Source organism: Primulina eburnea, chromosome 12, assembly GCF_022965805.1.
Source record: "Primulina eburnea isolate SZY01 chromosome 12, ASM2296580v1, whole genome shotgun sequence".
NCBI lineage: Eukaryota > Viridiplantae > Streptophyta > Magnoliopsida > Lamiales > Gesneriaceae > Primulina > Primulina eburnea.
The window spans coordinates 5,519,584-5,534,123 of NC_133112.1; the positions used below are offsets into that span (position 1 = coordinate 5,519,584).

Consider the following 14,540-nt stretch of genomic DNA (forward strand, 5'->3'; position numbering starts at 1 on the left):
GTGAAAACTCGTTGGCTAACAAACACTCCATCTCCCACTCTCTTTTCTATTAATAAAATTTTATTTTCCATTGGTTTTATTAGGGAAAATAAATAATTGTCATATCTTGAATTCCATCTTCAATTCATGCTGGAGAAGAAGTTGATTACTGTGATTTATGAATTTGATACAACAAAAGTGAATACCATACCTTAAATTTTACAACAATTATTTATTTCCCATTGAAGCGCAACAATCTGTCCTTGCAAGTTTCCAGCCAATGTCAGAAAGTTCTCGACAAATGGTGCTCAATCATCACAGCCATCAGGGATTCAAGACAAAGGGAGGAAGATGGCGCTCCAATCCAGTGGATCCCAGCATTCGGCAGCATCAAGAATCGCTCCTGTTGCCCATTAATGGGGGAGTGACAGTTATTATCCCGATGACGAACATGATGGCTATAGACTGGATGTCATAGAGATCACCAACTGATTGCAACTCACCTAGGGTAATTCCAGCCTACACAAGCCCAGATGGTTATTAATTTGTATGTGCTAGCTTGAATATCCAAATGCAGATTTTAAAGAGAGGCATATCGGCAAAAGGTGTGACAGTTGACGTTTGCTCTACATTATTGTTAACAAGTTTGCATCTCTTAACTTCTGCGCTATATGTTGGATTTACGATTTTCTGGAGGAAAGTGAAAAGGAGATGCAAAATCAATGAAGTTTGATTATCGTGAACTTCTTGTCAAGCAAAAACAACCTCAATGTGTATGGATATATTGAACTATAAAAGAGAATAAAGATTTAACAAAAGTATTCATCAATTTCCTATCCTCTTGACAATCCAATATTGCTATTTCCTACTATAAAGCATCCAACTACACAAGAGTGACATAAGAATTGGAGAAGTGATACCCGAACAGTAATAAATGCTGCAGGGATGAGCCCAATGGAGGTAGCCAAGAAGAATATATGATATGGGACGTCAACAATCGGTGAAGCAAAATTTATAAATGTATTCGGAAGCGTAGGGGTCACTCTAAGGAAAAGCATGTAGTTAAGCAACCGTTGACGCCTTTTAGCAACCTGAGCATGAAAAAACCTTATTAATTCCAATAGATGTCACGAAGGAAAAATAACTCAGGTATGTGGAAAGTCACCTGGGACTGGAAAAAAGTTAATTTGTCAGGCCAAAGAGAGAAGACAAGTGGTCGACCAACTAATTTAGATAAAAAGTAGCAAGAAGATGCACCGGCTGTAGCTGCGAACACAACAAGAACTACACCTTTGACGACCCCAAAAAGTGCACCAGCAAGTAAGGACATAAAAACTGTTCCTGGAATCATAAAGGTCTGCATAAAAATGTAGACCAGATTGTACCCCACAAGAACCTGTAAGGTGTAGTCCCTTGTATAACTCTCCAGGTCATCCCTTCGGGAAAGAAGAAGTAAAATTAATAGGCATCACACATATCAGGGGTGTCATCTTCAACAAAATTAAACGGGATTATTTCAGCAAAAATATTATAAACCTACCAAAATTACAACATAGAACAAAAGGCAAAGATATCCAACAAATATAACAAGAAAATGAAACTTTACAAAAAAAATATTAGACAACACAAATTACAAGACCGAGTCTTGAACAATACACATATTCCAGTGCATGTGCTATCTACCCAATTAGGTCTGTGTATATGGGTATGCAGGAGCTACACATTTTGCTCAATTAACCAAAACTTCAAACAAATACAGAACAAGTGTAACAAACATCCAATAAGAATAAGATCGATCATCACGCTATTCCGATGCAACCAACAAGCAATAATAAATTATACATATAACTCGACAGAAAATAAGCCAGAAGGTGAAATTGAAGCTTGTCAGAGAAATAGAATATTGATGAAGTTGATTCAACTTCTTGGTGATTGAAATTCAAATGAGCTGTTATATAAAACCTTTTGCAGTTCTGACACTCAAATTTCCAGAGTAACATAGTTGGATTATATAAATAGAAATGACACAAAATTTATTTTGTGAGGGACTGATAGCCATGCTTCGTGATGCATCATTTAAGACAACTAGAAAGCACATTAATTCAGTCTCAATGATAATCTCTTTCTTCCATATCAAACAAATTGCAGTAACAGAGAATCCATAACGTATCCCATATCACTTTTCCTCCTCATTAAGACTAGTATAAATAACTTCTGTGATCTATTGCACAAGTATGTGAACTTAACTTCATTCTTGATGCAATTACCAAGCTATACACCTTTACAACATTTACCAATGTCTATGCAAGTCTAATCCTTAAGCAGTTAATGAGTGACTAGGACAAATATACATCCCCACAATCTATTTCTCACAAAAAGTGTGTCTCAACTACAGTCTTTCAAATTCAAATGCATGCAAGTGATTTCTTGTTTGATTTTGCTCATTTGACACAAAGAAAAGTAAAACTCTAGCACAAAATGAAGCACACAGATTTCAAAATATTTACGATTCATTACACAAACAAAGAGGAAGAAACTTCCAAGAAAGTCAGATAATTTTTATTCCGTAAGTACATTTTTGTTCGAAGTTCCAACGTGACAATGAGAAATTGCGTAAATTGGTCTCACGCTGAAAATCTTGTGACCTCACAACTATTAAGTTACCACTAAAGTCGAAGCGGAAGAACACAAAATTAGAAATCAAAATATACATTACAAAACCTACTTCAAAAAAAAAAAACAAAAGGAAATAAAAGCCTCTTTTCAGCTAATGTAACCTGATCTCAGATTCCAAACGATTATTTCCACAATACAAATCAGATAAATAACCAATCCATTTTACAATTACACCAGCAAAACTAATTATCAGATCTACATATCAACAACAGCAATGAATTAAAAAAACCCGAATTTTTTTTTTTATAAAAAAAGCAGCAACTAAAAAATTCTGAGAAACCTGAGGATTTGGAGGTCTTGAAGAGTACGAGGAAGCTTAAGAAAGCTGTAATCAGACGCGGGCATCGTGAAGTAAAGCCCCAACAGCCCCGACACAAACCCCAACACGACGCCGCTCACCGCCATCACCTCCCACACCGTCAGCGGGAACTTCCTCGATCTCGCTTCGTTTACATCACCGGCATTCCCAGATTTCGACAATGACACCGTTGTTTCCGATTCAGCTTCCATTTTGTCAAACCCAAAAGTTAAAATTAATCGAAAAGAAAGCTCAGGCGTCGCTTTTTCTTACCTGGGTTGTTGGAAATTATTGGCTTTAAAAAAAAAGAAAAAAAGAAACTAGCAGACAATACATTCAAGCATACATGCACGTGTGGGTAACAAAGATTCTGTGAATTTTTTTCAAAAATTGAAAATTTTGCTCAAATTCAATGAAGAGGTGGAGAGAAGGAGAGGATGAGTCGTTTCTTCTGTTTGCTTTGGAGAGACACCCACCCTTTATTCTTTCCACAAAATTTCAGGCTTGAGTTCAATGTGAGTCATTGTGTTTTCTCTAGTAGTGGTGTTATCCTTCTTTTTCACATAAATTTGTGTATTCTTTTATTTTATTATTATTTTTTTGATAGGAATGCTACTAGAGCGTATAATTTCTTTTATTATTATTATTATTATTATTATTATTATTGACAAGGAATGCTACTAAATCAGAGAGTATAATTTGAACACAAACTTTGATTTCTAAAAGAAACATGGTTCTGTCAAATACATAATGAGAAGTAGGACATATTTTGTATAAATGTTGTCTTCGAATGTCATGGTCGTTAAGTTAATTAATGTTGTTGCTGTAAATTAATCAATTTAAAATAAGCTCCATTTTTACTCTCCATAAGGCCAGAATGCGTCCCTTGCTCTATAATCTTGCCATCTTGCAACACACATATTAGATCAGCATTCTTAATGGTCGACAATCTGTGTGCCACAACAACTGTAGTCTGGTTCTTCATCAATCTATCCAAAGCAAGTTGAACCACACGTTCTGATTCAACATCAAGGGCACTAGTAGCTTCATCCAAGAGCAAGATTGAAGGCTCCTTCAAAATAGCTCTTGCAATGGCTACTCTTTGTTTCTGGCCACCCGACAGTTGAACTCCTCGTTCGCCAACTCTAGTCGAGTATCCCTCGGGAAGCGCACTGATGAAGTTATGGGCGTTTGCAAGTTTTGCTGATTCGATCACCTCATCCTCTGAAGCTCCCTCTTTTCCGTAAAGAATGTTCTCGTAGATGGACGTGGCGAAGAGGGCGGGTTCTTGTTGCACCAAGCCGATGTGTTTCCTCAATGACTTGAGTTTTAGTGTCTTGATGTCTTTCCCTGTATATGCGTTTTCAAGAGGTCATGTCATGATCATTACAAGTAAAAAATACTTGTAATATAAATTAAACTAGACTCGAGTTTTAAGTACCATCAATCAAGATTTTTCCTGACGTGGGATCATAGAACCTTAGAATGAGTGCGATCACAGAACTTTTCCCTGAACCACTTTGGCCTACAAGTGCCATGCTTTTTCCAGCATGCACCGTTAGGTTAAAGTCCTTGAAGATTATAACATTGGGTCTCGAGGGATAGCTAAACTCGACGTTCTGAAGATCAATAGTACCATCCACAGCATAAACCTCTTCTCCAACGTCATTCACAATCTTCGTCTTTCGATCGAGTACTTCAAATATTGATGCCAACCTTTGGTTTCCTTTTAGGATATCCGGTGCCATAGCTAGCGTCTCGCCCATCGCCAAGGCGGTTATGATCATTATCATGAATGTCTTCATGACCGATTTAAAGCTTGAAAGCTCCTTCTCCATGAGGATAGAACCATACCTAGAAAAAAGATGTGTTCGGTTATATTATTTGATATATTATAAGCATCATCATCCACATATACAGACCATTCATAACAATGGCATTTAAAATCTATGTTTTGTAGTTTAAAATTATTTTAATACATGGTAATAAATTAGTGAAATTAGCATACCACAAGGCAAGACCATAGGACGAGAAGATGAAAAATTGAGAAACACCATAAAATATCCCAGCAGCCTGACCCCTGCGGAATGAATGTCGAGATGGTTCAACAAGCTCGCTCTGGTAGAGATCTAGAACCTTCTCCTCGGAGCAAAATGCTGCAACTGTTCGTATGTTACTCACAGCTTCACCAGCAAGCATGTTCGCTTTGAGATACGCTTTGCTCAAGTCACCACCGAAGCCGTTCATGAAAATTCTCTGAAGCAAAATGAAAAATAATCTGTCGATGAAAATACATGACAAACACAAAAATAGACTAGTGACAGTGAGAATAATTTATTGTGAAAAATTCCAAATCCAAGAAAAACTAAGGAAAGAGGAGGAATATACTGCACGCGCGCATATATTTTGGTTTTTCATGTCAAAATGATAAGAAAAAATCATATCTACCTCGCTAATATGACCGCTGATAACTAAAGGATACATAGCTATGATTACGAGTGTGAGTCTCCAGTTCAAGATGAAGGCGATGATGAATGAAGTCGCAACTAAACCGACGTTCTGTAAAAGAATGGTGGATCGATCAACCACTAACGTTCGCAGCAAACTAGCCTCACTTTCTAGTTGGGATGCAAGCATCGTGCTCGTGTTGTTCACATCATCGAACCATCCCGTCTCATTTCTCAACATAGCTGCCAAGAAGTAAATAAGTTATGGAGATGAAGCCAAAATATCGTAAGGGACAACATATGCAGTTTATTAAGCATGAAATATGATTAATTTTCAGTTCAATGGAATAACTATTAACATAGCTGTTATCGTGATGATGAACATACCCTTGAACATTTTTTTTCTAAGGCGAAGAGTAAGGCGTTCTCCCATGATCCCGAAACAGAAATACGTAAGGCCGTGAACAGTGAGGGTTAGTACACCACCTCCACAGAAGAGCAATGAGATTTTCTTGATTTCACGACGTGTTGTGTCCCAGTCCATGTAATAAGATACTAGAGCTTGAGTGACTCCGATAGCAAAAAGTGGCATCTGAGCTCCGACTATGAACGCACCTATTGTCCCAAGTATCCCATAAACCCAATCAGGGCGAGCCATGGAATATAACCTTCTTAAAGAAATATTTGTCACTCTGGCAATCTCGTCACCACCATATTTGCTTACAGACTTCTCGGAATGAAAACTTGAACTTAGACTTCTTGCTGTCTTTTGGAATGATTCCCGCGACAATCTGATGTTTGCACCGCTTGAGTGCCTAATGACGAAAACAGGGAAAAAAAAGACATAAAGTGATATTTTTTGTGATATATATGTCGACCGTGGTGCCAGATAGGTGGCGACACAGATGAATGAGGACAGTTACTTCTCTGCTCTCACAAAAACATTGAATGTTCATTGAGAGATTGATCATCTACACTTAATCGAGTATGTGAAACTCTAACCTGAGAGATCTTCCTGTTGAATCGCGGACTGAAGGAAGGCGAAGTAATGAAGCGGTTTCATGAAGTTGAACGAGTGAAGAGTAAGCACTATCTGGTCTTGAGATGAGGTCTTCATGGCTTCCGGTTTCTACTATAGCACCGTCTTGTACGACAGCTATAATATCAGCATTTCTGATTGTCGACAGACGATGCGCCACCACGACTGTCGTCCTTCCAACCATCACATGGTCAAGAGCCTCCTGCACGCTCTTTTCTGAATCAGCATCGAGTGCGCTGGTAGCTTCATCCAACAACAAGACTGACGGATTTTTTACTATGGCACGTGCTAGTGCAATTCTTTGTTTCTGTCCACCGGATAGTTGTATTCCTCGTTCGCCGACCTAAAATATCATCTTTGATTTTTATAGTAAAGCATAACCAATCAATGGCCCAAAAATGTCTGAATTACCAAAAGAAGTACCTGTGTTTCAAATCTATCAGGAAGGTTGTTGATGAACTCAATGGCATCTGCAAGCTTTGCTGCACTAGTGATCTCTTCAATGGTAGCATCGTTTTTCCCGTAGTGAATATTGTCTCTTATCGTTGTGGCAAAAAGAGCCGGTTCTTGATTTACCAAACCAATCTGCTGCCTTAACCACTTTAAATCCAACTCCCTAATATCGTTTCCATCTAATAGTATGTTTCCTTGTAGGGGCTCATAGAAGCGTTCTATCAGAGATATGACCGTGCTTTTACCTGATCCGCTTCCTCCCACCAGGGCTACAATCTTTCCTGATGGAAAATCCAAACAGAGCTTGTCGAAAATCAGCACATCTGGCCTGGATGGATAGCTAAATGTGACATTCTTGAATTGGATGTGGCCTTCTACTTTGTGCAGTTTCCTTCCATTCTTGGAGCTGCTTTTACTCATTGTGTTTCTCTCAATCATCTGGAAAATAGAATACGCTGCAGTCTTGGCCCGAATAAACGATGTAACATTAGGTGCTGCTTGCCCAAGTGATCTGAATATTGATACATAAGAATTTAATTTTCTTGCATGATTATCATACAATGTAGCTTAACCATAAATGATCACTAAAGAAAAATGTCTGGTCTTCTAAGCAGTATCATGTTAGGCATTGGGCGTGAACAAAGATAGTTATTGTGGATCAGCTAATAAACTGAAAGGGTTCTTCTCCCTCCTAATAGACTAATGTTTTGAGTTTGTAATCTTTCTCTTATAATTAAATATCAAAGAGTGGGAATCAAAATCTTACAAGCCAGCTATAACAACATTGATCATAGTGGTGAAAGACTCTCCTCCATTGGCGATATTTTTATGAACTACCATACTAGTGAACCAAACGAGGAGCGACCACGATAGGAATAGGACGCAGTGCAAAGTCCCGAGTCCAAGTCCCTTGGCCAGCCCTGCTTTCTTCCCATATTTGTAAGTGTTCAATAGAGACATTGAGTATGATTTAACCGCTTTATCTTCACCTACAAATGCTTGCACTGTTCGGACATTACCAATTGCCTGAAAAATTGCATCAAAATTAATGATGTAAATATAGAATCTCTTGTGCATCATAGGAACTCGTTTCACATATATCTCTTCTCTCCTAGGACATTAACATGTATGCCATGCAAGTTAACCAAGATTATTCAGTAGTAAATGGTGCATGGAGTTAGGCCAAGTAACCAGTATTTTATAGAAAATGACGTTAGGTATATGATCAACATCCTGTCCCAGCATGATAATTCAACAGTGTAAATTGTTATATATCTCCCATCCTGAGACTCTGTTGTTATGTGCATACCTCTTCAGCAATTTCTCCAGCTTTGACATATGATTTTCGGGCGCTTGCAATAAGGCCAGTTGCAACATAAGCATAGAGTCCGCCAGCAAATGCAGTCATTGGCACTATTGAAAGTGTTACTAAACTTATTTGCCAAACGCTATGGAAACCAATAGCAAATCCTGCGATGAAACGGACGAAATAATGCAAGAAGTTCCCCACCTGCATTCATTTGTCATTTCATTAATTAAATCAGCCATATATGATCAGTGTTGATCAACTTATTTTATTTAAATAATAATACTATATATAACGGATGATGCATTGGAAGTGCATGGTGATGATGGACGACTTGGGTGTGTGCATAGGGATGCATGAGACCCATTGGAGTTGTCATCGAGCTCAATAACAAGAGGAAGATCCAAAAGATTCAAGGAAGTATTTTATGAGATTATGATGGGCTTAAAATTGGACGTCCACAAGGAAGAGTTGTGTATATTATTCAAGCCCAAAAAAATCAAGATGCATGAAGTCCAAGTTGGGCCAAGAAGATTGCATGTTTTGCAATTTTAATAGTTTCATATTTTGGATTCTTTTATAATTTCAATTTTTTTTAAAAAAAAAAACACTTGTGCACATTAATTTCGTGTGTTTTTTAAAATCAAATTTATAAAAGTTCTACTTTGTGTCAATTGTTCAAATTGGAGGGTCAATTGTTTTCAATCGTGTTGTTCGTTATTCTTGTTGCTAGATCTTTTGAATCTAGAGGTGAGAATACGATTTAAATCAAAGAAGATAGGTGATGACAGGCAAAAACTTGTGTGAGACGGTCTCACGGGTCGTATTTGTGAGACGGAGCTTTTATTTGGGTCACCAATGAAAAAGTATTAAATTTTATGCAAAGAGTATTACTTTTTATTGTGAATATGGGTAGGGTTGACCCGTCTCACGGATTATGACCCGTGAGACGGTCTCACATGAGACTCACTCTAACTTGGAAAGGTCTCGGGTCATTCTTGGACTCGGATGGAAAGAGAAAACTTAAACGAGTCAAATTTCAACTTGCTGCAAAGATTAGAGCATGGGTAAAATTAAGACAGAGTATTCTCGTTCGACCAGGGTACTTTAGACCGACTAGGGTCCTCTAGCAAGGACAGGATCCTCACCCCCAGACAGGGTCCTCTCACATGACGAGGGTCCTCTCGTCCGAACAAGGTTCAGGTCACCCGGCCAGTATGAGTCACCATGCATCATTAGCATGGTAATCAGTGCCCATGACAAGACACAACAATATGGGTCGCCATGCACAGATGACAGGGCATGGGCAGTTTTCAGATTAAATGTCATGGGTAGTTGTTAGATGACATATCATAGGCATATGTCTAATCAAGAACAATGTACATGCACTGTAATCGAGGTCATCTTCTCCCTTATAAATCCATAGGTTTGCTCATTTGAGAAACATTGCAATCTACTGCATTTAATAAATTATCTCTCTACTTGATGAACCTTATACTAACTTGAGCGTCAAAGTGGCTATGCCGGAAACCCTTCCAGCACTCCACTGACATTATTTTGTGGATTGTGTGCAAATTGTCTGACCCGGAGTCATCCCACCAAGGAGGGAAGACCATGCCAGATCACCCAGGCAGACTAAGCTAGAGCACTTGGAGTTAGGAGTGTCAAAATCACACACGATCTACTAACCCGACACGGTTCAACCCGAAAAAAATCAGGTTTGGGTTTGGGGTTTTCGGGTTCGGATCAGAGCGGATTGGACCCGATTGCTGACCCAAAAAACGATTAGGTTCGGGTTGACCCGAAAATTTTAATTGTTTTAAAAAAATATATAATTAATAAATATTACCTACATTTTTATTTATTATATTACTGAAAAAATATTTATTTTATATTTTATATCATAAGTTTTCATAATTTAATATTTATTTTGAATATTTTTTATTTTTTAAGTAATTGTTTATTTGATTTAGTAAATATACTTTATTTTTCTACGATTAGACTTCAAATTTAAATTATATATATGGAAGATATTTTGTTATTATGTGTTTAAATTAAAATAATAATATTATTATTATTGTTGTTGTTGTTGTTGTTGTATTTACTTTTCTTTAAAAAAAATTAAAAAAAATCAAAAACGGGTTGATCGGGTTGATTTAGATTCATGTTCGAATTGAAAGTTTTTGGGTTGGGTTCGGGTTGAGCAATTTTCGAATATTACTATTGCTCAACCCGACCCAACCCACCCGAATTGACACCCCTATCTAGGGTCATCCCACCAAGGCGGACAGACCAGGCTAGAGAATTCGGACAGATCAGGACAGAACACCCGGGCAGACCAGATAAGAGCACCCGAGGTCATCCCACCAAGGTGGGCAGACTAGGTCAAAGCACTCGGACAGATCAAGACAGATCATCCGAACAGATCAGATCAAACAGAACACCCAGAGTAAGAACAAATCACCCGAGCAGAACAGGACAAACCATCTGAGAGACCAGGCCAGATGTATACTCAGGCAACTGATGAGTTTGTCCCACCGAAGGACGATGAATTTCGTAATCATTGTGGAAATATCGAAGTAAGCGTAAAAAAGACATATACAGACAACTAAACAATATCATAAATGTCGGAAAAGGAAATATTCGGAGAGAATCTATCAAACTCATTCGGTGATATTTTTCAATAATATGAGTTGATCAGTCATGCTTATTTAATATAATAATATATATTCCACTATCAATTATGGACCCATATTAATTACATTTATATGTACGGTATGGTATGTTAGTGACATGACGTGAATTCAAGAATACAAAATAATCGACTTTTATATATATATATAAAAAAAAAAAAAACATGCAATATAATCTGGGGAATGGCAAGCTTTGTATAGCCCATTCGCATGGGTGGCCCTCACCCAACTATCATAATTAAATGCAATGGCAAAAGATTCAACAGGGCAAATTACTAGACGTAGCGCAGATGAGATCCAATTCTTATAAATCATTGAATTGAATATAAGGACATGTAGCTACACACAACGAACTAATTAAATAGAGCTTGGCTCAATATATTGATCATTATATAAAAAATTATAACAAATTTTATGAATCAACTCGATTTATTTATGATAATGATTCATATATGTAATTAATCATCCTTATTTTACGCACACGATGTCGTTTGCTGGTACATACGTGTGTGTGTGGATTGATATTATGCTACTTAGTTTGCATGTTGGAAGAAAAGGTCTCTATAATACGGTTAGCCTATTTAATTTTTGAAGAAAAAAGTTGAAAGCAATTCGAGGGAAAGTATAACGCATGGACCGCAGACGTTAATGAATGTTACGTCGGGTCATGTCGGGGGAAAAAAAGAGCAGAAAAAGGAAAATAGACCCACCCATTTAAGAAATTTACATTTTTTCCAGAGAAAATGAAAGAAGATAGGTGTTACGTACCTTTTCGGAAATAGCATCCTGGACAACGATAATATCAGTTGTAATGGCAGAAATGACTTCTCCGGTGGAAGCTTCAGTGTCGAAAAGGCTAATATCTTGATTTAGCATGGATCTCACGTACGCCATTCTCATTTTGGCTGCTTGTCTCTCCCCTGAATGCATCCAAAATGCCACCTCTGCAAAGATTTAAGAATTTTGGTGAAGGGACAGATTCGTTCTTTCCACGTGATTTATTATGTTTAGTAGTAAATATATAAATATAATGAGACAGATTCTATCTTTACCTGTCCAGGATGAAAACAGTATCGCTATGCTCAGATACACAAAATCCAAAGCATACTGCAAAAATCAGCGATATATATATATATAATATATATACATATATAAACCACCCGAATGCATGTTCATCGTGCATGCATGCAACAAGTTACACATGAAATCAGGGCTACACCCAATCAGTTTCAAATGAAAGTATATCTTGAGTACAATGATTGTTTTTTTATTGACAAAAAAATCGAGACGCAGTGTTTGAGCTGTTGTAAGATTTAAAATATTAGAATTGCACTATTACAATTTTTGGTAAAACGTCAAACGAGCGATTTTGTCGTATCAATCGATGTTACTTTTGGAGTAATTCTCTCGTTGTTACGTGGACAAAACTTGTTATTTGCATGTCCACCACACGATATGTATTTTCATAAAAACTAATTTTGGGTCCCATGCATTCATGGTTGTTGAAAGAAGGGAAATACAAGTAAGCCGTCGGATTCTAAATTATAAAATATCATATAATTACTACTAGTGAGGTGTAAATTTTCATTTTAGAAGAATTATCCAACCAAATTTAACTTGCACACTTCAGCAGCTAGTATTACATCATGGTAATTTAAAAATTTTAATCATTTGATCTCTTATGGATAGGATATTTGTTAATTGTCTCATACCAGTTGGATAAATAACCTTTGAGTTGTATATATGGGTTTGGACATAATCCTCCCCCTTAATCTAACTTTTGGGGTTTATTTAGATACAAGTTCCGACCTTAACAATATCTTGTGTGCAAGAGAGGAAATACATGATTTAGAATTCTCTGATGTTCAAAATTACTAATAACATGATTTTGAATATGTTGTAAGAAACCCGTGTCCTCTCACATGATATGCGTGCATGTTCGTTCTATTGCGTCTTTTTATTAATTTTTAATTAATATGTAAATAAGAAAACTTCCCCCAAAAAAAAAAAATAAAAGTATTTCCAAATTAATATTATGATTCTAAATGCATTTCACGGCTAGCGCTAAACATGATTTAATTACATTTAATTTTCAATAAAGAAAGTTTAACAAACGTTGAACGTTTTTCGAAAAATTTCCTCTAAACATGCCGATAGAATTTAGCATATTGTGGAAGAAAATACATACCATGCCAACTTGACGAGAAGCTTCTTTGGGGAAAAGATAAGCCAGCCCGATGATATTAATCATCTTTCCGAAGAAAATGAAGAAGATTGGAACAGAAGCACCATGGACACAAGCACCGAGTGATCCCACCAACATCAACAAGTAATCGTACCCATCTGCAAATGCAAATAGTTTCAAGAATGATACTTTCTGCTTCTTCTTCCTCTTGATTTCGTGTTTGGCCCCGGACTCGTCGAATGTTGGTGCTGCAGAATTTTGACAAGTCATTTCTAAATCTGTTATTTGTTTATCTCTGCAATCACATTTGTAGATTTAGAATAGAGAGATGTAGTGGTGATACTTTTGAGTGAATCTTTGTTGGATTTATATAATCTTTAGCTCAGGAAAAAAAAAAATTAAAGAACAGGTTTTTATGACTATTTCTTGGGTATCATATTAATGTGCTGGACGCATTGTATCCACCGGTATACATACACACACACACACAGATTATTTTTGATAATGGGAGATTTTTTATGGATTCAAATTTTGTTATTTTTGTTGGAGTACCGTCTTCTCGTACCCAACGAGCTGTTGAAGTTTAAAATTTTTAGTTTTGACGTTCAAAAAGTTTTATCGGCGTCATATGATTAAAGCATCCATGAAGTATTTAAAATTATTCACATTTGCGTGTATTTAACGTTGGACCCAGCTGTTATTAAAATAAACACAAGAGTCAATAAAATTCAAATCAAAAGTTGGTTTACTTTATCACCTTCTCTAACAATGTAAAATGGAACTATATGTGAAGTAAATGAAAGAAATATGTCGTTCTTTAACAATATTATATTAAATCAAAAACCCCATAAGGCCTGGACGTCAATAAATAAACGATAAACCAACGTGATCTAATGGTATTGAACTATGAACGTATGGATATATCTAGATTTTATCACTAGTAGCTAGCTCGCAATCATTAAATGCGCTAGCTAGTTCACGAACCACTAGTATATATACAAAGACACTTGTATAGACATATCTCACAAACTAGTTTGAGCGAAAGGCCTGTTAGACATATTCCACCGCTTCAATCACGCACGTTTGCCCGAAAACAATTTCTTCGAGAATCATTTAGGTAGAGAAAAATCCACTCTCATATAATTATGATTTAGATAAATATTTATAAAAAAAATAAATTGGAATTTTGATTGTAATTGTAATTTAGCACATGGGTATCCGTAATTAGATATAGAATCTGTCAATGAAGACTTGGCAAAGAACTTTGTGTGGCGAGGTAGTCAAATGTTTCTTTAATTAGAGGGGGGTTGGACAGCGAAATTTCTAGAGACGTGGCTCTGTGTGATAATTCAGTCTATATACAATCGTAGTCAGTAATTAGATTTAAAGCTTATTTACTCCCTCGAACCTCAACAATAGCCACCTAATTGTAGCATACATTCACATTATCCATGTAGTGTCGAC

The 14,540-nt window shown here is 36.7% G+C and overlaps 2 protein-coding genes across 2 annotated transcripts; both read right to left on the bottom strand.

Moving 5' to 3' along the window:
• Positions 1–165: 165 nt before the first annotated feature.
• Positions 166–3,469, bottom strand: LOC140807455 (uncharacterized membrane protein At4g09580-like). The gene is made up of 4 exons (XM_073164302.1): positions 2,936–3,469; positions 1,145–1,415; positions 900–1,070; positions 166–498 (listed from the first exon to the last, which is right to left on the bottom strand). Exons 1-4 carry the CDS (start codon positions 3,163–3,165, stop codon positions 370–372), a joined length of 801 nt encoding a protein of 266 aa, XP_073020403.1. The 5' UTR covers positions 3,166–3,469; the 3' UTR covers positions 166–369.
• Positions 3,470–3,648: 179 nt separating this feature from the next.
• LOC140807010 (ABC transporter B family member 2-like) lies at positions 3,649–13,531 on the bottom strand. The gene is made up of 12 exons (XM_073163651.1): positions 13,080–13,531; positions 11,944–11,998; positions 11,660–11,835; positions 8,202–8,402; positions 7,659–7,918; positions 6,863–7,403; positions 6,403–6,782; positions 5,788–6,215; positions 5,402–5,643; positions 4,962–5,209; positions 4,395–4,807; positions 3,649–4,303 (listed from the first exon to the last, which is right to left on the bottom strand). Exons 1-12 carry the CDS (start codon positions 13,344–13,346, stop codon positions 3,765–3,767), a joined length of 3,750 nt encoding a protein of 1,249 aa, XP_073019752.1. The 5' UTR covers positions 13,347–13,531; the 3' UTR covers positions 3,649–3,764.
• Positions 13,532–14,540: the final 1,009 nt, after the last annotated feature.